The sequence below is a fragment of the Sciurus carolinensis genome, chromosome 4 (genome assembly GCF_902686445.1).
Source record: "Sciurus carolinensis chromosome 4, mSciCar1.2, whole genome shotgun sequence".
NCBI classification, from domain to species: domain Eukaryota; kingdom Metazoa; phylum Chordata; class Mammalia; order Rodentia; family Sciuridae; genus Sciurus; species Sciurus carolinensis.
This window is the reverse complement of record NC_062216.1, coordinates 167,235,381-167,254,863: the sequence shown is the minus strand read 5'-3', so window position 1 is coordinate 167,254,863 and position 19,483 is coordinate 167,235,381. Positions and strand designations below refer to the sequence as shown.

The following is a 19,483-nucleotide window of genomic DNA, read 5'->3' as shown; positions in this document are numbered from 1 at the left end:
AAAAAACACGACACACTGGAGACCACAGGTTAGAACAGTCTCCACATGGAGACTGGGTGAGGAGGGCAAGGCCAGAGGCCCCGAGACAGGTCACAGTCCAGTGGTGCCCAGATGTGGCTGTGCGCAGGCCAGCAGGGATGGAGAGAGGGCTCCGGGTTCAGGATGCCTGCTCTGGCACCGCCACCTTCCCTCCTGGGGCTGTGCAGGTGGCTCCTGGCTCCGCCCCGCGCTTGCCCTGCTGGCTTGGGGTGAGTAACCAGAGGTGGTTTCCGTGTGTGCAGGCGGTGGGTTCAGCTGTGCCCAGCAGTTGCTTGCTTTGCTGGCCCTGGAAGGGTTGCTGTGAGCCTGGGCTCTGTGACTGTTGGGGTGCAGCATGCTCAACCTCAAGCAGCTGGAGCCTCCCCTGCTCTGTCCATGTGGAGCCTGTGAGTCCCCAGAAGTCACAGAGCACAGGAGGTGGAGCTGCCTAACTCTGCACCCTCCCTGCTGCGTGCCCCTCTGCCTCCTGCCCGCCGCTCGTCCTCCTCTGCAGCCACGTTGGCCTCTTTTCCAGCAGAACCATCAGGGGTTTTCTGTCCCCGGGAGCTCAGCACATACCGTTGCCCCAGTGCCTGGGGACCGCTTCCCAGCCCAGAGTGCGGCCTGCCCCTTCTCACCCTTATCGCCCCCTGCCGCAGAGCTGGAGCACCCTGGCAGTCCTCCTGGGCCACACAGGTCGCAGTTTCTTGTTCTCTCTGCCTTCCTCAGGAGACCCAGCCCCAGGAAAGCAGCCTGGTCAGGTGTGTGGCCCAGGCACCTAGGAGGGGTTACAAAATAATTATTTTATACTGGTGCTGGGATGGAACCCAGGGCCTCACACCTGCTGAGCATGTGCTCTACCACTGAGCCGCCCCCAGCCCACCCCATAATGTTTGAACAAAGAAGGGACCTTATGAACTGGCAGGGCCTCATTGCTCCTCAGTGCTTCTGCCCTGTGCTTCTAGGAGAGAATACTAAGGCCTGTGGGGCCCGCCCTCAGCTGGACCTGGGCTCCTGCTGTAGCGCTTGATGTTGCTGGAGTCCCCAGGGGGAACCTCCGGACTGGAGTAGGGCTGAGAGTCCTTGTCCCTTCGGGTGCCAGATTCGCATGGGTACCCTGGACAGCCTCCACCCACCGGGTTCCCTGAGAAGCAAAGACTGTTCCTGCCACGGGGACTAGAGCAGGCCCCATTCTGGGCTGGGACCTGAGGCGGGTGTTTAGTAGAAGGCAGGGCAAGTCAGAGAGCCTCTGCTCGGCCCTCGCTCTGTGCCTCAGAGGCGGTGGCAGATGGTCTGTGGGCACCCCACTAGGGCAGCCTCTTTGTCCGCCTCTTCCCCCCACCCTGCTGCCTGCCCTGACCTCGTCCCAGCCCGGGAAGCCTGGGAAGCCCGGGAAGCCTGCTGCCCGGTGCAGCATTCCCTAGCAACACTATTGTCCCAGCCTGGGCTCTCCCAGGGAGCTTACCACCAGCAGGCAGCTGCCTGGAGTTCACCAGTTAGTTCTGAGCAGAGAGCCTGGCCTGGCCTGGCCTCACCTGTCCCTCCCGCACGCCACACAGGTCTCTGCCCACCCCATCCTCTGTCTGCAGCTGCCCCTTAGAACTCACGCCCCGCTGCTCGTTCGCTCCCCTTCTACCCCTTTTCTCAGTGCCCCTGCCTGAGGAGGGGCCCGGGCCAAGAACCCTTACCCCAGCCAGCCTCTGTGCAGACCGGCACAGAACAAAACAGAGCTGCTTAAAACCGTGCTAAAAGTCCATTTTCGTTAGTCAGACGTGTGTGTGGTTGAAAGTCAAAACTGCCTCATCTCCTCCTCACGTCCAGTTTACAGCATTCCAACTGTTGTGTTCTAGGATGACCTAAAAGTGCGTTGTCGTTTCTTGATTTTCCAGCCTGCCGAGGTGGCGGTGGTCCCTCCTCCAGGACGGTCTTGCCTTAGGCACCCCCGTCCCCACACATTCGCTTTTCTACCCTCACCTTTGCAGAGTGACTGTGGGATTTTTTTAGTCTGCATCCAGCATTTGCTTATTCTGCATCTGAAGTTGTCCAAAGCTGAGCCTCATAGTGTCCCAAGAGCCTTTTGGTTTTCTGTTGTAACTCTGGGTTTGCTCTGGGTCTGCTTGTCCTGCTTCTTAGTTTGCTGAGCATTCTCTGTCTACCACTCACTCACTCCCAAGTGCCTCCATCGGGTTTTTTAAAACCAGCCCTGCCTTGTGTGTCGTCAGGCACGTGAACTGTGGCTCTGGACTACTCACCTTTGGGGCCGCCTCTATTAGCACTGCCCTGGGGCTGTCATTCCCCCTCTTCCTGGGACATCTGTTTGCTTCTGTGCTCTGTCACCTCTTCCCTGCATGCATTTCTCCCTCGTTTTTGGTTTGCTCTCTGGTTTGAACGCATCTTCTACAAGCTTCCTGAGGAAGAGGACACTTGCGAGTTCCCTTTTTTGAAATCTGAAAGTACCTTTATTATATTATTTTGTGTGTTCCATTTGAAAGGAATGCAATGCAAAATTGGAGCTGGGCATGGTGATACACTCCTTGTGATCCCAGCCACTCAGGAAGCCAAGGCAGGAAGATCTCAAGTTCAAGGTCAGTCTTGTCAATTTAGGGAGACCCTGTCTCAAAAATAAATAAGTAAGTAAGTAAGTACTGGGGGTGTAGCTGAGTGGTAGAAGTCCCCTGGGTTCAATCTCCAGTATGGAAAAGAAAAAAGAAATCTTGGAAATCATTCTCTCTCTGAATTTTGAAGTGTATTTTAGCTTCTGGTGTTTTTGTTTTGTTTTTGGTATAGGGGATTGAACCCAAGGGCACTTTGCCACTGAGCTACATCCCAGCTCTTTTTATTTTGCAGTGTTTTTTTATTTAGAGACAGGGTCTTACTGTGTTGCTGAGGCCTTGTCTAAGTTGCTGAGGTTGGCTGTGAACTCAGGGTACTCCTGCCGCAGCCTCCCGAGCTGCTGGGATGACAGGCGTGCGCCACCGTGCTGGCTTCTTCCCTGTTCTTTTTTAGAGCCCCTTGTTCCTGGAGTGAGACGGATTATTCCTCTGCTGTCCCTGGGGGTGTTCATTGCAGTTTCCTGCTGTTCCCCGCATCACCTGTCTCCTGAGCTCTTGCATCTGGCTACTTTCGCCTTTGGCCTTTGCGTTGGAAGCCCTCCTCAGGTCTGTGTCCTGGCTGTTCTGTGTTGGAGAAGGAATCATCTGATCGCTGGGCCTGCTGATGGGCTGATAGACCACGTGCCATTTTTATGTGGCAGTGGGGCAGTTACCACTTCAGGCTTTTTGATTCTGGGCCTGTTTCCCCAGAAAAATACTGCTCTCATCTGCTTGGAAGGAAACCGGACAGACGGAGTTCTGAGTGCAGAGAAGGACCTTCAGGGCCACCTCAGTCTTCTTGTCCAGGCCCGGTTGTCCTCTTCTGCACGTCTCCCATACCTGACCTCAGCTGGCCCATGTTCTGTCTCAGTCCCTCTAGAAAGCAGCATCCGATAGTTCCGAGGGGACCTGGGCCAGTTTCCAGTGCCCCTCTCCACAAACCCGGAGCTGCTCTCACGTCCTCCCCTTCCCAGGCCAGTGACACCCACACGTCATCCAGAGCTTCTGTTGTGTCTGTCACCAGTGGCCCCCGTGGCCGGTCTTCTTCCTTGAGGGTCTGCCCCGCCCCTTGTTCTCATTTCTGCGGTGCTTTGGGGCGGAGGTGGGGTGTCGTCTGTGACCCCGCGTTGGTAGCGTAGGTGGCTTGCCCAGGGTCCTCTGCTTGCTCGATGGCCCTGTCGGGCGAGAGCTGTACTTCTCACAGCCCTGCGTGCAGCACTGCCAGGGGCACTGGGTGACAGAGGCGGGATGGGAGCCCCCACATTTGCTCTTGGACTGTGATTGGGTGGGGAGTAACCCCTAAGGGGAGCCGAGGCGGACATGCGCCTGCCGTGGTCGCCCTCTGTGGCCTGCTTGCCGCCAGTGTTTCCTGGCACATACGGTTTCACCCCATGTGTGTCACACTTGGGTTCATGCCCACCTCCCGGTGCCCAACAGAGTGCATCCATCATTCCACTAAGCACATTGGACACAGGCCCTCAGTGGGCAGCAGACGTGCCCAAGATGATCCTGGGAGTAACCACCCAGGGCGTCTGGATCCTGGGAGCTGCTCTGAGCCAGACTCAGTGAAGGAGGGACGGGTCGGCTTCTCCCCTAGAGAAGTAGGAACTCTTGGTAGGGAAAGAGATTTGATTTGTTTTATTTTATTTTTTACTACTTTTCAAAATTTCTTATTAGTGCCTTATAATTATACACAGTCAAGATTCATCCTGTCGTGTTTGTATAGGCACGTGACACACTTTGATCAGGAGGCAGAGAGACCCTGTGGTGTGAGAGGAACGACACTTTGCTCACCCTGTTCAGGGTTAGACAGACTGAGCTTCTTGGCAGCTGGCGCAGAGTGAGCCATCTCCCAGGTAGAGAGAGCAGTGGCTGAACACAGCTGGGGCCCAGGCGCAGGCCCCAAAAGAGCCAAGGGCTGCTGTGCTGCCTGCAGGACACTGGTTGGTAGTAGCTCCAGCTGGCCGAGGCTCTGACGGGTATAGCCAAGGAGGACGAGAAAGCAGTGGCTAGAGGAAGGCTTTCAGAAGTGTCTGTGGAACAGATCGGAAACTGCATTCGGGTTAGTGAGAAGCAGGGACAGGATTGGCAGAGGACAGAGGTCACGGGGAGGGGCGGTGCCGCGGTTGGAGCAACATGGAGTCGGGCATTTGCTTGGGGCAGGTGTCCTGCTCACCATGGGGTGGCACACGGCACCTATCACCTGCCACTGAAAGGGGTGGTGTCAGGAGTGTCCGAGACCCCTGTGTACTCAGCAGAGGTTCCTGTCCCCGTGGTCAGGATGCAGTCTTCCAGGCTCGTCTGCCGAGATCTGGAACCTGGAAGGCCCCACGGTTTCCAGGTCACCAGTGTGTCTGTGAAGCAGAGACAGCTTGGCCTTGAGGCCAGCTGGGCCATCGAGGTTCTGCACACAGTGGGTGGCACATAGTTGGTGCCCACGAGTATTCACTGAACACATGGACAGATGTGCCAGCAGCTGCTGCAGGAAAGCCTGGTGGGTCCTTGGTGGCAGTTCTCTCTCGGGCCCTGTTGCAGTTGCTGGTTAGCTGGTGCTCCAGCTGGGAGCACGGTTTTCTCTTGGACTACAACTTCCTGCCCAGGCTACGCCAGGCTTGAAAAGTTGCCCGTGAAGAAAGGAAGCCTTGGGTCTTGGTTGGAAGGGACCTGGTTACACTGTCTGTGCGAGAGACCCCTGCCTCTGACTCATGCTCCTGCAGGCGGGAGGATGTCAGCTTCCTGAAGACTGCCTGTTAGAGATGTTCTCTTCACTGGGCGTGGTGGCTCACACACCTGTAATCCCAGGAGGATCACAAGTTCAAGGCCAGCCTCAGCCATTTAGTGAGGCCCCTGTCTCAAAATCAAAACTAAAAAAGGTCTGGGATGCAGTGCTGGTGAAGCACCTCTGGATTCAACCCCCAGTAGTAAGTAAGTAAGCAAATAGATAAATAAATAAATATTTCCCATTAAGCTTAAATCCTTCTGGGATCTGCCCTGGGCCCATATAAGGCTTGTTTGACCTTGGGGACAAGGTACTTGTCACTTACATGAAAAGAGTGACCCCACATATCCTCTCCAGCCTTCAGGACTGCAGCCCAGTCCTCGTTTCCGTCCTGGGCTTTGTCTCCTGACTGCGTGTGTTTGTCTCTGGCTTAGAATTTGCTGTCTAAATGGAGCAGAAGGTTGCAGCTGATGGCCCAGAAAAGAATAGAGAGGGGGAGAGAAACAGGCCTGACCTGTGTGTCCCTTGTCACTGATACGTTTCCGGGGCCTTGCACAGAGCCTGTGCAGGGCTGTGGCGAGTATTTAGGGAGGCACAGGGCCGTTTTGTACCTCAGGAGCCTCTCCAGGGACTAGAACTGGAACCATGGTCTGAAGGATGTTTGGGCAACAAGCCTGAGCACGTGGCTCCTGGTTGGGTCTTAGCTTCTCTCCTGCGTCCAGGGCTGCTGCATCATTGCACTGTCTTTCGAGTGTTTGTGGAGGGTCCCATTTTAGGCACCATTGCTGGAGTGTTGGGGATGGTGTTCTGTGCAGTTCCTTCATTTCCTAGGAAGGGGATGGATTTGTCCAGATGGCCAGTGGGCCTTGGTTTGGGCTGGTTGAATCATAGCTGAGAAAATTGTAGTGTCTCCTTTCTTCAAGAATCGGTGAGTCTGTTATTGAGTCACTAATGATTCTTTAAAGGAAATTGTCAGCAGATTGGTGCTTCACAGACTGGCTGGCCCTGGAGCACCTTTGAAAGGCCAAGAGTCCTGAGCTGAGAGATGTGTGAAATTCGGTGGTTCTCACCAGCTGTGGGCAGAGCTGGCTACCATCAGGTGGCCCCACCCTGGCCTTAGGAGGGTGCTGTGCACCTTGTGACACAGGAAGGGACCTGAGCTCAGTGATAAGCTCCTCTCGGGAGCAGACTGCAGGGATGGCCTTGCCTGGGAGGGACCAGGTGACCCCAGACCCTGTGGCTTTCTTGAGAGTCCACGCTGGGGACCCTCAGCCCGCCCGAGGACGTGCTGTGCAGCTGGGCCCTGGTGGCCACTTGGGGTTGGGATCAACAGCCTGGGAGAGCACCAGGTGTCACCTGGTCCACCCGGAGCCCTGCCTCGGTGCGCCTCACGCCCTGAGGAAGCCGTTTCCTAGCTGCCAGGAGCAGACCGAGGCTCAGAATGCTGGAGAACTCCCCTGAGGCCACGTGGCCCCTCACGGGTGGCAGTGCTCTCCTGGGCCAGGCAGTCTGGCCCAGCGTCTGTGGGTCTTTCCCCTGCACTGTCCTGCTTCATCCTGGAGGATCAGACAGGTCAGTGATGAGTGGCATGGGAAGTGAGCATGGGACAGGCCAGGAGGTGACATCTCAGCTGGATCTGAGGCGTGTCCTGGGAGCGTTAGGAGTGGTTTTATATGTATTCCACTTGCTGTGGCTGAATCAGTAAAACTGTTCAAACTACCAAAACATGAGTGTAAAGCAGCCATTATTTTTGTTCACAGACATTTTGGATCTGGGATTAAACAGGGCTGAATGGGGTTAGCTCGTCCCCTCTCTGAGACATCTGGCCTTAGCAGAACTCAGGGCTCGGGCTGAGTCAGAGGCAGGCTCATCCATCTGCCCATGGTGGGTGCTGATGGCCACTGAGGGCCTCTCTCTGGGCTCTGGAGGGCCTGATGCACTCATCACAGCATAGTGGTGGCCAAGGCCAGGCTTCTCGAAGGAGAGCCCGAGGAAAGAGGCCTTTTCTAACCTCCATACCACATGTCACGCAATGCCACTCCCACTGTGGTCACCTGGGTCCACCCAGATGCGGTGGGTGGGACCAAGACCCCCCTTCTCCGTGGAAGAGTGTCAGCATCTCGAGGTTTGGCTGCCTTTGGAAAACGCCAGCTGTCGCCGTGTAGCTGGACCCCCCTCAGAGTGGACACATCTGTTCCATGGCCTTGTGTGATTCTGGACAAAGGTTATCAACCTGGGGACAACAGATTTGACTTGCTACCTGCCCTTCTCCCCCTGCCCTCTAAGTCCGTGTCAAAGAAGAGTGATCTGGAGTCTCCACCAGACATCCTGAGCTGCCTCTAGTCCTGGCGTACGGCCTAGGTCCTCAACCCACCAAGGGGTGTCTGGTCCGTGGCAGCCCACCTGCCACACTGCGTGGAGTCTTTCAAATCTCACCGCACCTGTTGATGCAGGCGCCGTTGTCCTCACAGTGGATGAGGAAACGCAGGCCCAGAGGGACCCACCCCGCCGACCGCATGCAGAGCTGTGTTGCAGGCCCTTTGGTCTGTGTGTGGTCACAGTAAGTGCTATGGGCTGTGTTTATGCAGAGCGCTTCCTGGAGTCTGGAGCCCTGGATAGATTAGAGCCACTGGGATGGCATAAAGGGCCCCAAATACATTCCTTTCCACCTTGCTGAAGGGCTTCTGCCTAAAAACATATCGCCAGTGTTCCGCGTGCCTCAGTCGGGGTGAGTGTTTCTTCATTCCTGGTGTGTGCTAAGCCTTGAGCAAGGGCGGGCTCCCTTTCTGGAGTCATGGGCCTGTGAGGCTGGGCAGGAACTACTTACTTCCTCTCTCTCTCTCTCTCTCTCTCACTCTCACTCTCACTGTTGAGACGTGTATTTATTTTCCGCATCACCATCAGTGGGTCACGGTATGATTAGGTGTGGCTAAGTCTTATTTCATTTCAGGAAAACAGCATTTTTTTCCATGCTGGGGATCAACCCAGGGTCTCAAGCGTGCTAGGCGCATGCTTGGCTGCACCCCAGCCTGTGAAGCGTTTTGAGTGATGTGGTGTCCCGTGCAGAACTGCAGTATTTGGTCACGGCGTCAGCAGCTCCTGGTCTGAGGAGTGACCTGTGCCAGTGGGTAATCATGCCCACTGTAGGGAATTCTAGGAAGTGTCTGTGATTTGTTTGCGTGGAGGGAGCGTGAGCCTCCGTGATGGTCCCCAGAGACTTCGGAGCTGGGCTTGGGGTCCTGGGGGTGCAGAAGCAGCCCCAGGCAGTGGGAGCCGAGAGCACAGAGGCGTGGCGGGGTGAGGACCTGCTCTGGGTGAGCGGCACTCAGTGCTGCTGGGAAGTGTGGGGCAGGCAGGGACCCCCTCGCCTCTGAAAGACCTCAAGTGCCAGGCCGGCGGCACCAGCGCCTTGGGCACTGTGCTGCAGTGGTGGGAAGGAGCCCTCCAGCTGCCCTTGTCCTCCTGCCCCTCGGTCTAGCTCTTGGCCACCGTGGTCCCGTCTCTGCAGGCCCTCCTGCTGCTGCTCTGGCTCTCCTTCCTTGGTGCAGCCACCTCTGTGAGCTGCCAGCCAGGCACAGCCTCGGGCCAGCTGCCCCACGGAGCCCTGGCAGCCCATCACTGTATCTGCGGCCTCGCATCTTTACCTAATTCTCTGGTACCCTCACTCACCCGTGCAGATTTTGGGTCTCTGGTGATGTTGCGCTGCGTCCCGCGTCAGGAGGAGCTGACTGAGCTTCCCAGGTTGGCACCGCGGCCAGCGCAGCTGTCCTGTGCGGTTACAGTTTGCAGAGCTGTGCATGCAGCAGGCCCACCCAGCCCCGGACTGGAAGGAGGCCCTACCCTCCCTCTGGATGAGAGTGTCCCAGCATCATTGTCTTGTTGTGAAATTGTGATACACAAATAGACGGGTGAATAAAACAGAGATAACTAGCAAGCAACACCATCTCACCCCAGAACGTACACTTGCCGGCCCTGCCACCCGGCACCCTGCCCTCCGCTTCCCTGTGCCGTCCTGGGTGTGTGGTTCTTGCTTCTGTGCCTTTCTTTGGGGCGTCAGCACAGTGTAGGTGCTGCTTCAACGCCGGGACGGATTGTACCCAAGTGGACGCGACGGGTGCTCACCGTGCAGCCTCTTGTGCGGTGGGGCCTGGCGCCCTCCTTTTCTGTTGCTGTGTAATTTCGCCAGCTGCTTGCCCATTCTGCTGGGCTGAGTGGCTTTCTGGACACTTTCCACAGCCTTGGTCATCTATAACTTCCTGAGCCTGTGCTACGAATACCTCGGGGGAGAAAGCGCCATCATGTCGGAGATCCGAGGCAAGCCCATCGAGTGAGTACGGTCTCCCTGGAGTCCCATGCCCGGCCTGGCCTCCTGCGGGCCGTCCGGTGTCGGCTGGGCACAGACCTCTCTGCCCCACCCCCGGCCTGCTGTGCCTCTCCCACACTCCAAGCCACCCGTTCGTTGGGACTCTGGGCAGGTCTCATGGCTCGCTCTCCTTCCTGTCGCTGCTCCTTTCTTCTCTCTGGTGGTCTTAATCCTGTGCTTTCTGCGTTGGTTTGCCGGCCGAGGGCCCAGGCAGCCCTCTTCCCTCACTACTGCTGCTCCCGCAAGGCTGGGCTGTGCCTCCCTATGGGTTTATGCCACCCTGCTCTGCACCCCAGCTTGTCCTACGGGGAGAGGGCTTCCCAGCCGCGCCTTCCCTGCTCACTGCCCTCTGCGCTTCCCTCCAGGTCCAGCTGTGTGTACGGCACCTGCTGCCTCTGGGGGAAGACCTACTCCATTGGATTCCTGCGGTTCTGCAAACAGGTGTGTGTGGGTAGCAGCCACCTGGGTCGGGAGGAGCAGGCCGGGCACCAGAGGCCAGGCCTGCGCTCTGGAGGGAGGCCCCTGCTGGAGGCGGCCCTGGACCCTACCTGTAGATTCCTGCCAGGCGTCCAGCTCTAGCCCTAGACGGTTCCAGAGGCTCTAGGTGAGTAGCTTGTGTTTGGATGGCAGTGACCTGTGTCCTGGGGTTTTCTGGTACAGCTTTGGGTAAGAAGAAGAGGTGTTCTGAAACTCTTGCTCATTTTGACCAAGTCTTGATGTGTGTGAGGCTCGAGAATCTCAGTGTGAATCTCTTCATCCATTGTGGCTGACTCAGGAGGATACTGGCATTAAAGACACATGACAGACAGGCCTGTGTGGTCTCTCTGCTCTCTTCTGAATTACCAGGTGGCAGTCCAGTGGCTTCTAGTTTTCTTGACACCCTCCCTGTGGTCCAGAGTAGCCTGAATGGAGGCATGGGGTGGAGTCCTTCGTGCTAGGCCTAGGTCTCCAACTATTAGAGTTTGACTTCCAGCTTCTCAGACTATGTGTCCTCAGATAATTTACTTAACCTCTCTGTGCTTTAGTTTGCTCCTCTGTAAGGTAGACATAATGACACTTATCTACAGGGATGATTGTAAGGAACAGGTGAGGTAATGGATTTTGCCTTAACACAGTGCTGGCTCATTCAGGGAGGTTGAGTCTTCATGGCCTGACCTGGTCTCCACAGGGCCTCTTCCTGTCCCTCCAGCATCACCAAGAAGTCCCAGGAAAAATGAAACCCACAGCCGAGTCGCTGGGGCCTGCCTAAGAGCTGGGGCTTCTGCTCGCTTCCGTGCAGGTCCAGGGCTCCCAGCGTGGCGTTCCACAAAGCTTCCACCCTGACGTGCCAGGTCTGCAACTCAGTTCCAGATCTCCCTTCCCTAACGTGTCTCTGAACCCAGATTCTCACCATGAGGACTGCAGGGAAGGAGCCAGAGCTGTCCGGCCCAGGCGGGACATTCCGAGCCCTTGTTCTCAGCTGCCGGGGTGCCCAGGTTCCAGGCCCGGCTGTGACTCAGCCCCATTGGAGGTTCTGTTGTCCACACTGTGTTTTAAGTTATTCCCCAGCCTGTGTGCTTGGACGCTCTGCTGTTGATCCTGGAGGTGGTGGGGAGGGGTAGTGATGAGAAAGAATCAGGGAAGCCTCTCGTCCCTGGCCCATGGCCAGTGTGCCCGCAGTCTGGCCCCAGAGCCACAAGGGGACCTGGGCACCCTGCGACAGAGCCCAGTGTCTGAATCTTCTCCAGTGCTTGTTAAGAGTAGGTTCCCGGACCAGCCACCCAACCTGGCCTGACTGACAGGTGCGCAGTGTGCCCGGCCTGGCCGGCGTGCAAGCTTCCAGGTGACTCCAATATCCAGCCTGGCCTGGGAACCCGCCCTGATCCAGGCGTGCTGGGCAGTGCTCTGGGCCTGCTGGCTCAGTTTCCAGTGCTGCCGCTGACACCGGCTTCTCTATGCCTCGGCTTCCTTTCTGTGACTGGGGCTGGTGGTCTCACATCACAGGGGAGCACCACCCAGCAACTCCCCATGGGCGTTTGGTGGGAACCAGTCTCCCCTTTCCCAGAGGGCGTGGGTCCCACTTCCTCTGGACCAGGTTCAGGCCCAGAAGAGTTCTGTGGGGTTTGCTGACAGCTCTGCTTTGGCAGCCCCAGTGCGAGCCGCCCGGGGCTCAGGCCTGACGGATCCTGGGGGCAGGAGCCGGGTTCTGCAGCTGCTCCTTCCACCCGTCTCCTTGCACCCCTTGGAGCCTCCCTAGCTCAGCCTCGCTGACCAGAGCTCCAGCCACCCCCACAAGGGGCCCGCGACTCGGGTCGACTTGCTCAGGAGCGTGGCGATCCTCGCGGTTCTGGGGTGCAGTGGGTCCCCTGTGTCTGCGGCCTATGTGAGTTGTGGAAGCAGAGGGCACTGCTGAGCTCTCAGGGGCTCCCAGAGGTTTCTGAGTGGCCTGGAGGGTGCCCCTCCAGGAAGACCCCCACCCCCAGCAGTGACCCTGCATCGTGGGGGCTGGTCACATCCCTTTTCCCAGGAAGGCAGCACTCCGGTCAAGTGACTGTGAGCCACTGCAGCCAGTAGCCAGCCAGCCCGTGCTCGGCTCTGCTTGCAGGACGCCAGAGCCCAGGGCGGGCGCCTGGTCTCCTCCCTGCTCCAGCCCCCGCTTCACGGAAACCCTGGCCTGGGGCCCAGTGCGTGGGACCGTAAACCAGCCAGGGGTGGACACAGAGACTGGAGGGAGCCCCAGCTGCCTGCGCCCCCTGCAGCCAGTTCCCGAGCACCCAAGCTCCCGAGCACCCAAGCTCCCGTCTGCCTGGTCCCACGGCCCGCTGCCCCTGCTGTTTCTCCCAGAGCTGGTTCTTTGCACCTGTCCACTGTGCCACCCCTGTTGTCTCTGGCCACCTTCCTGATGGCTCCTCATTGTCCCCGAGGCTCCCCTGGCCTGCCCTCCCCAGCACCCGTCTCACAGCTGTGTGTTGTCGTTGTCTCTTGCTTATTCTGCCTCTACAGACAGCAGTCTCCTTGGGGACCCATGTGGGGCCTTCCCCTCTGTCCCCAGCATTCAGCACAGGCCGCCCGAGGAGGGGTCTGCGCACATTCACTCTCTGCCACCTGCTCCTCTCCCCACAGGCCACGCTGCAGTTCTGTGTGGTGAAGCCGCTGATGGCCGTCAGCACCGTGATCCTCCAGGCCTTCGGCAAGTACCGGGACGGGGACTTCGAGTAAGCAGTGTGTCGTCCCTTGGGGCGTGTGGGTGGAGTGTGATGCCCGGGTTTCGCAGGCTCGTGCCCGCAGCTGCGGAGCCTGGGCCTGGCACCCTTGCCCTTGCCTGACGCTGGCCCAGGACTGAGCCTGCCGCTGCAGTGGTGTCCAGGCAGGCTGCGCGGCCTCCCGGCCAGCAAGCGCTCTAAAGGTGGGCGTGAGAGGGGAGGGACCCGAGAGGCCAGCTCGAGCCCCAGGTGTGAGTGGTCCACTGTTTCACGTGGGGTTAGTGAAGGTGGCCACAAGCCTGGCCCTGTGCTTGGCAGTGCGTCCCACACACTGCTGTGACCCACGCCATGGCCCCACCCAGGCAGGTGAGCAAACCTGGTCAGAGGCTGTACCTTGGCCCACAGCAAGCTCCGGGTCAGCCCCTTCAACACCGTTGTCCGACTGTCAGGCTGTGGCCTCCAGCGTGACCCTGGTTTTCCTGCCAGCACGCTCCACCAGCAGTGGGCTCCAGAGCTGGGACAGCGTGGGCACAGCAGAGAGGGTGGGCTGACCGGCTCTGTGGATGCCAGCCCTGTCCCCACACGAGATGTGTGTCCTCGACTGCTGTCCCCTCCCTCCCGCAGCTCACCGCACTGAGGAGGGGTCCTGGGGGGCACGTGTGGCAGGGCAGGGTTGGTCCCAGCCGGAACGTGTCCATTCTGCAGCGTCACCAGCGGCTACCTGTACGTGACCATCATCTACAACATCTCTGTCAGCCTGGCGCTCTACGCCCTCTTCCTCTTCTACTTCGCCACCCGGGAGCTGCTCAGCCCCTACAGCCCTGTGCTCAAGTTCTTCATGGTCAAGTCTGTCATCTTCCTCTCCTTCTGGCAAGGTCAGCCTCCTTCCAGCCTCAAGAGGCCCCTGAGCCCCTTCCCACCCTCCCTCTGCTTTGTGTCCCAGGCCCGTAGAGCTCAGGCCACAGGGCGGTCCTAGGTGGTCCCAGCTTGGAGCTCAGGGAGCCTCAACCCACGGGGCCCTTTCTAGGGGAAAGGCCTGTGCCCTTAGGGCTTTTCAGAGCTTTTGGGGAAGCTCTGGCAGAGCTAGTTCATGGATGGGGGACCCCGGGGACCCCACGTAATTCTTGTCCCAGTTTAGGTGCCTGGCAGGGAGCTGGGAGAGTGGACTTTCTGGAGGCCTTGGTCTTGTGTCACTGACCCTGTCCTTACCACCCCAGTGGGGCTCAAGGGTGTCTGGGGGGTGCGTGGAGGAGGGGCCTGGGTCCCCGCTGGGCCAGACAGCGCCTCCCCTCCAGGCATGCTGCTGGCCATCCTGGAGAAGTGTGGCGCCATCCCCAAGATCCACTCGGCCCGCGTGTCAGTGGGCGAGGGCACCGTGGCCGCCGGCTACCAGGACTTCATCATCTGCGTGGAGATGTTCTTCGCGGCCCTGGCGCTGCGGCACGCCTTCACCTACAAGGCCTACGCCGACAAGAGGCTGGACGCGCAAGGTAGGCCCTGGCGGGAGGAGCAGAGTTCCAGAGCCCCCGCCACCCTCCAGCACTGCGGACGTGGTCCTGGTGCCCTTGCCGCAGGTCCAGTGTGGAGACAGGGATGGCGTGGAGAGTCGGGCGGGAGACGGATGAGTGGGCAGCCAGGCCCTGCCTCTGCTCCTCCACTTCCATTCCTCAGATGTCTTTAAAGACAAAACGTCACACTGAGGTCACCTGCAGGCGCAGTCAGCGCTGAGGGCGCCGGCAGCTCCTTTCACACCCGGCGCCTGCGTGGCCCCGCGTGGCTGTGCCGGGAAGGCCTGCAGTCCTGTAACCCCTTGCCCGGCCCCACCCTCGGAGCCTCTGCTGCTGCCTGGACACGCAGTGGGCTGGGAGGACAGGGACTTGTTCCTGGAGGAGGAAGAGGAGGCCAGGAGTGCCAGAGCTGACCCACCAGGGGGAGGCGGGAGGGCAGGGAGAGGGGGCCTCCCCCAGCACCTCGGCCTGGGCGCCGTGCTGCCAGCTCCCTTCCCCATGCCTCCTGGGCCTCGGCGCTTTCTGCAGCCTGTGTGAGTGGTGTGGAAGTCACGGCGACCGCAGCCAGAGCCCCTTGGCCCAGGCCCTCCCCTGTTGCTGCCCTGCTCGGAAGGAGCCTCGAATCTCCGCTGCTGGGTTTTGTCCTGCAGGCACACCTGCTGGCTGTGCCCTCGGTCACTCTTCTTTGGTCACGCTGTTGACCCTCTGCCAGCTGAGGCTGGCCAGCTGGTTCCCACCTATTTCCCTCCAGGCCCCCGTGGGAAGGAGCTTACAAACAGCCACCCAGCACTGACGGCCATGTCCCTCAGACCCGGTTTGGCAGAGCCTATATCCGTGGGGATGGTATCCTTGGGCCTGGAGCCTGGGACCGTCCCCAGAGCTGACGGGGGAGAGCCATTTCCATACCTCAGGGGCCCTGTAGAGGTTCCCTGCTGCCACCCTGGACATCTTCCCGCACCGACCCCTCAGACACACCCACCCAGCAGGCAGAAGCCTGACTGGCCCAGCAGCCAGGCCAGCAGAAGCTGCCGCTGGCTGAACCTGCCTCCCCCTGGTCCAGGCCTGCAGCCCAGCCTCTGACCAAGGAGCCCAGCCCCTCTCATCCCAGGCTGGGCAAAAGCCAGCTCTGCCGTGCGGTCCTCCAGAGCCTTGGGTGTGTGAAGCAGGCACTCCATGCAGAGGCGGCTCTGGTCAGCCTGGGAGAAGGTAGAACAGGGACAGCACAGCCAGGGTGTCCCTGAGAGTGTGCGCACCATGGGAAGAGTCATCCCTAGGCAGACGTCCCCCTCAGGCCCCGGGGGACAGCGGGACAGCCAAGGTGCCTGGTGCCTGGGTGGGGGTGTCGGCCAGGGCCTGGCTGGGCGTGTCGTTCACTCAGCTGTCTCTTGTCTTCTCTACCTCCGGCTTCTCTCCCCGCCCCTTTGCCTTGCATTTGCCCCGGGTTTGGCCGTGGGCAGTGCCAACATACGGCCCTTACGGTAGGTCCCACTCTTGTCTGCACGTCTGTCCTGCACGTCAGTTCTGGTCACTGTCACCAGCATGCCTCTCTGTGGCTCCTCTGTGTCCCCTCCCCTCCCCATAGGCGCCCTGGGTGGGGGAGCCCGAACACCTGCCTGCCAAGGCCTCTCCTCCCGCGTTTGTCTCATCTCCCTTTGTTCTGGAATACGCCCTGCTGGGTTTGGGGCATGGTGCCCACTGCTGCGGCAGCAGGGCATTTAGTGATATTTCCATGGCAGGAGATGTGGAGGGTGGAGAGATGCAGGTCTGAATCTAGGTTGAGTTGGGTTCGTCCTTCACGCCTTGGCCTGGTGGCCTGGGCCATTGCTCCCCTCTGGGCCTGTGGGGACTCATCATTAGAGGGGATAGGAAGAAGCATGTCCTCTCAAAAGGGAAGCCAGTGGCCAGCCCGGTCCCCTCCCCACAGAGGAACACTGCCCGGGTGGGACGTGGGCCTGGCTCCTGCCTGCAGCTCACCAGGCTGTCGGGGTCCCTTCCTGCCCGCCCGCCCCGGCTTCCCCGGTGGCAGTGGTGTGTCTCTTCTCCCTCTGGCGCGTGGCCAGCTGCCCGATGCCCTGGCTGCTGCTGCTGCTCGCCAGGCAACGGAGCTGCTTCTCGCCTGCCCCTTCTCACATCTCGGGCCCATTCTTTGCCCGGGAGGAAAGGACTGCTGGCAGCCGCAGAGTGGGGGTCGCTGCAGGCGAAGGGCAGGGCTGAGCCGCCCTCCTCCTGCCTCCCGCAGGCCGCTGCGCCCCCATGAAGAGCATCTCCAGCAGCCTCAAGGAGACCATGAACCCGCACGACATCGTGCAGGACGCCATCCACAACTTCTCCCCCGCCTACCAGCAGTACACGCAGCAGTCCACCCTGGAGCCCGGGCCCGCCTGGCGCAGTGGCGCCCACAGCCTCTCGCGCTCCCACAGCCTCAGTGGAGCCCGCGACAACGAGAAGACTCTGCTGCTCAGCTCCGATGACGAGTTCTAGGTGTGGGCGCCTGGGCCAGGGGCGGGCCATGCAGTCCTCGGCCTCACTGCAGGCCCGGAGGCCGCGCAGCTTCGGCGTTGCCCTTTATTTATTGGACCAGAAACACTCACATATCGCTTTCAGAGGAACAGCCAGACGCCGTCTGTCTGGAGGACATCCCAGGCTCTCCCACGAGCCTTCAGGAATATTTATACGTGGCTAACCCTGCCCTGCCTGGGCCAGGGCAGAGGACACTGGGGAGCTCCCATACGCCTGCTGCCCGCCCTGTGGTGGGGGCACCTGGGACCAGCCGCGCCCAGGCCTAAGTGCTTGTGTGTGGACCGGCGGCTGCGCCTCCTGGGCCCCTCCTGCAGGAGGCGCTCATGACGAGGTGGTGGCCCAGAGCATCACACACCGGGCCCTGCCTGCCTGCCTGCTAGGCCTGGGGAGAGCTCTTCCCGGCTCTTCCCCGCCTGCCTCCTCGTGTTCACCTTTGTCTGATGCTAGATTTGCCTCAACCTGGGCAGGAGGAGGGAACGTGGACGTTCTGTGGCCCCACTCCTGTCCCAGGCCCTCCTGGCGTGCTGCAAGGATCAGAGCCAGACACCAGGAGCTGCGGGTACCTCTGGGAAGGGTGCTCCGCTGCCTTGGAGCCCTTCTGGTGAGGCAGGGGTCTGTGGGCCCCTGTGTGTCCCTGCTTCTGCCCATCTCCTCCTCCCCTTCCTCCTGGCCTGATGAGGACAGCCAGCAGCCTGCCTGCCCTCTCACTTAGTCCTGCTTTTGATGGAGCCGCGGCGGGCCCTGCTTCCTGGCTGCTCCACAGCCGGGCCCAGTCCTCCCCAGAGCGAGCAGTCAGGACCTTTGCTGCGTCTCCCTGCGGCTTCTCCCTCCTGTTCAGGAGAAGGGTCTGTGTCTCCACATTCCAGACCAACTTCGGGGGAGGACAGTAGGGATGGCCATGTAGCGGGGAGCCAGGAGGTGGAGGAGTGGTCCCGGACTCCTCCCCAGGGTCTCTGTCCACACAGGGCCTGGTGTTTTGCCTCGTCTGGCCCCAGCCCATCTCTTCTGTGCCTTAGTCACATACAAAAGCCCTCTCCTCAGCCCACATCTGCCCCAGACACCCCCTGGGGACTCCTTACTAAGCTGCTGGCACTCAGGATCTGCAGTGCCGGGCCGAGTGCCCTTAACAGGCCTTAGGAGTGACCAGGGACCTCCAGTTCCTGTCTTTGCCCTCCACACCTGTGTCCCCAGGCCAGGGTCCCCAGGCGGCCTGGGCTTTTGCCAGTGAGTCTTAGGAAGAGCCTCGTGGCATGCTTGTGTGCGCAGGGTGGCCTGGTGTGTGAAACCCAGGTCATATTTGGGTCTGGAGTAGCGTAGCCTTGATCCAGTGAGGGAGAAGAGCCCCCGTCAGGTGGCACTTGCCAGAAGCTCTTTTGGTCACTCCTGGAATGAACAGGCTCCTGCCCCCGGATCAATGAGAGGGTCTGGGTAGGGCAGCTGGTCCCAGCAACCTTCCTGACCTCCTTCCTTCCCACGGGCTCAGAGGCCTGCCCTGGGCACCTGTCTGGGTGGATGGCAGCTGACAGGTGCAGGCTATCCAAGGGGCAGCTCTGGCTCCTCCTGCGTTTGCCTCCATGAGTCTGCCTCCCTGACACGCTTCCCTCCTTCCAGGCCAAAGCGTGGGCTGATCCCTGCCCACTTGGTTCTCCTGCTCGGCACGCTTACCCTCTAGCGTGGTGGACAGAGCTGAGGGAGCTGAGTGACAGGGAACTAGCAGTCCCTGGGGACATGGGACGGGAACATGTTCCCGGCTGCCGCATCCCCTCCCCCTTCCTAGGATGCATAACATACCTTGTCTTTTTTTATTATTATTTTCCAGATAGAGTAGCCCTTTGTATATAAAAATACTTGAAAATTAATTGTATGATGTATGAGAAGACAGAGTCCCTAGTTTTGTATCTCCTCGTATGACTGCCATGAGCTCCACTGAAAGCCGCTCTATTTTGGTCTCTGTGACATTTTAAATGCGTGACAGAAGTGAGCAAATAAAGTGAGGAAGAAATATATATATGAGATAATACAGATTGTATTGAAATCCCTCCTGCCTGCCGCCGCTTCTGTTCCCGCCTGCTTCCTGCCCCTCCTCCTGGGTGGCTGGGGTGTCCTTGTCCTTGTTGAGTGATACCTAGTGATGGGAGGGGAGTCACATTGCCAGAGGCTAAAATCAGCATCCAGGTCCCTTCTGGGCTGTGACCCCCTGTCCAGCCAGCTGGTCGCAAGGAGCTCAGCCTCCCAGTGCCATGGAGGCTGGGCCAGGGGGTGAGGCCTGGCCCTGTTTTGTCAAGTACGCTGGCAGCCCCTCTGCAGGGACTTCATCCAGCTCCCTGTGGCCTCCACCCTGGGACTCTGGGGGCCAGCAGGCTGAGGCAGGGGTCCTGTCCAGGGGCACCTTCCACCACGCTGCATTCCTTTCTGGGGCCCAGCCTCCAGCTGACAGGAGCTCTCAGGAATGCAGCGTGGGTGGGGGAAATTCCCAGCCTGCCTGGGACCTCCCGGTAACAGCCACCGGCCCTTCCCAGTGCTGCCTGTGCTCCGCACATCTAGGACCTGGCAGAGCCCCAGCCCGAGGAGCTTGCAGACCC

At 59.7% G+C, this 19,483-nt stretch overlaps 1 protein-coding gene across 2 annotated transcripts in view; it reads left to right on the top strand.

The window, feature by feature from the left end:
- Tmem184b (transmembrane protein 184B) overlaps nt 1-18,935 on the top strand; it is a 43,648-nt gene extending 24,713 nt beyond the window's left edge. Inside the window, exons 4-10 of one of the 2 annotated variants that reach the window (XM_047549630.1) lie at nt 9,565-9,655; nt 10,057-10,132; nt 12,794-12,885; nt 13,579-13,748; nt 14,169-14,363; nt 15,839-15,859; nt 16,621-18,935. In XM_047549630.1, coding sequence (XP_047405586.1) covers nt 9,565-9,655; nt 10,057-10,132; nt 12,794-12,885; nt 13,579-13,748; nt 14,169-14,363; nt 15,839-15,859; nt 16,621-16,862 — 887 coding nt within the window. In that variant the 3' untranslated portion in view covers nt 16,863-18,935. The remainder of the gene's footprint in view (nt 1-9,564; nt 9,656-10,056; nt 10,133-12,793; nt 12,886-13,578; nt 13,749-14,168; nt 14,364-15,838; nt 15,860-16,620) is intronic. The other variant, XM_047549631.1, reaches the window with a different exon arrangement.
- The last annotated feature ends 548 nt before the right edge of the window (nt 18,936-19,483 follow it).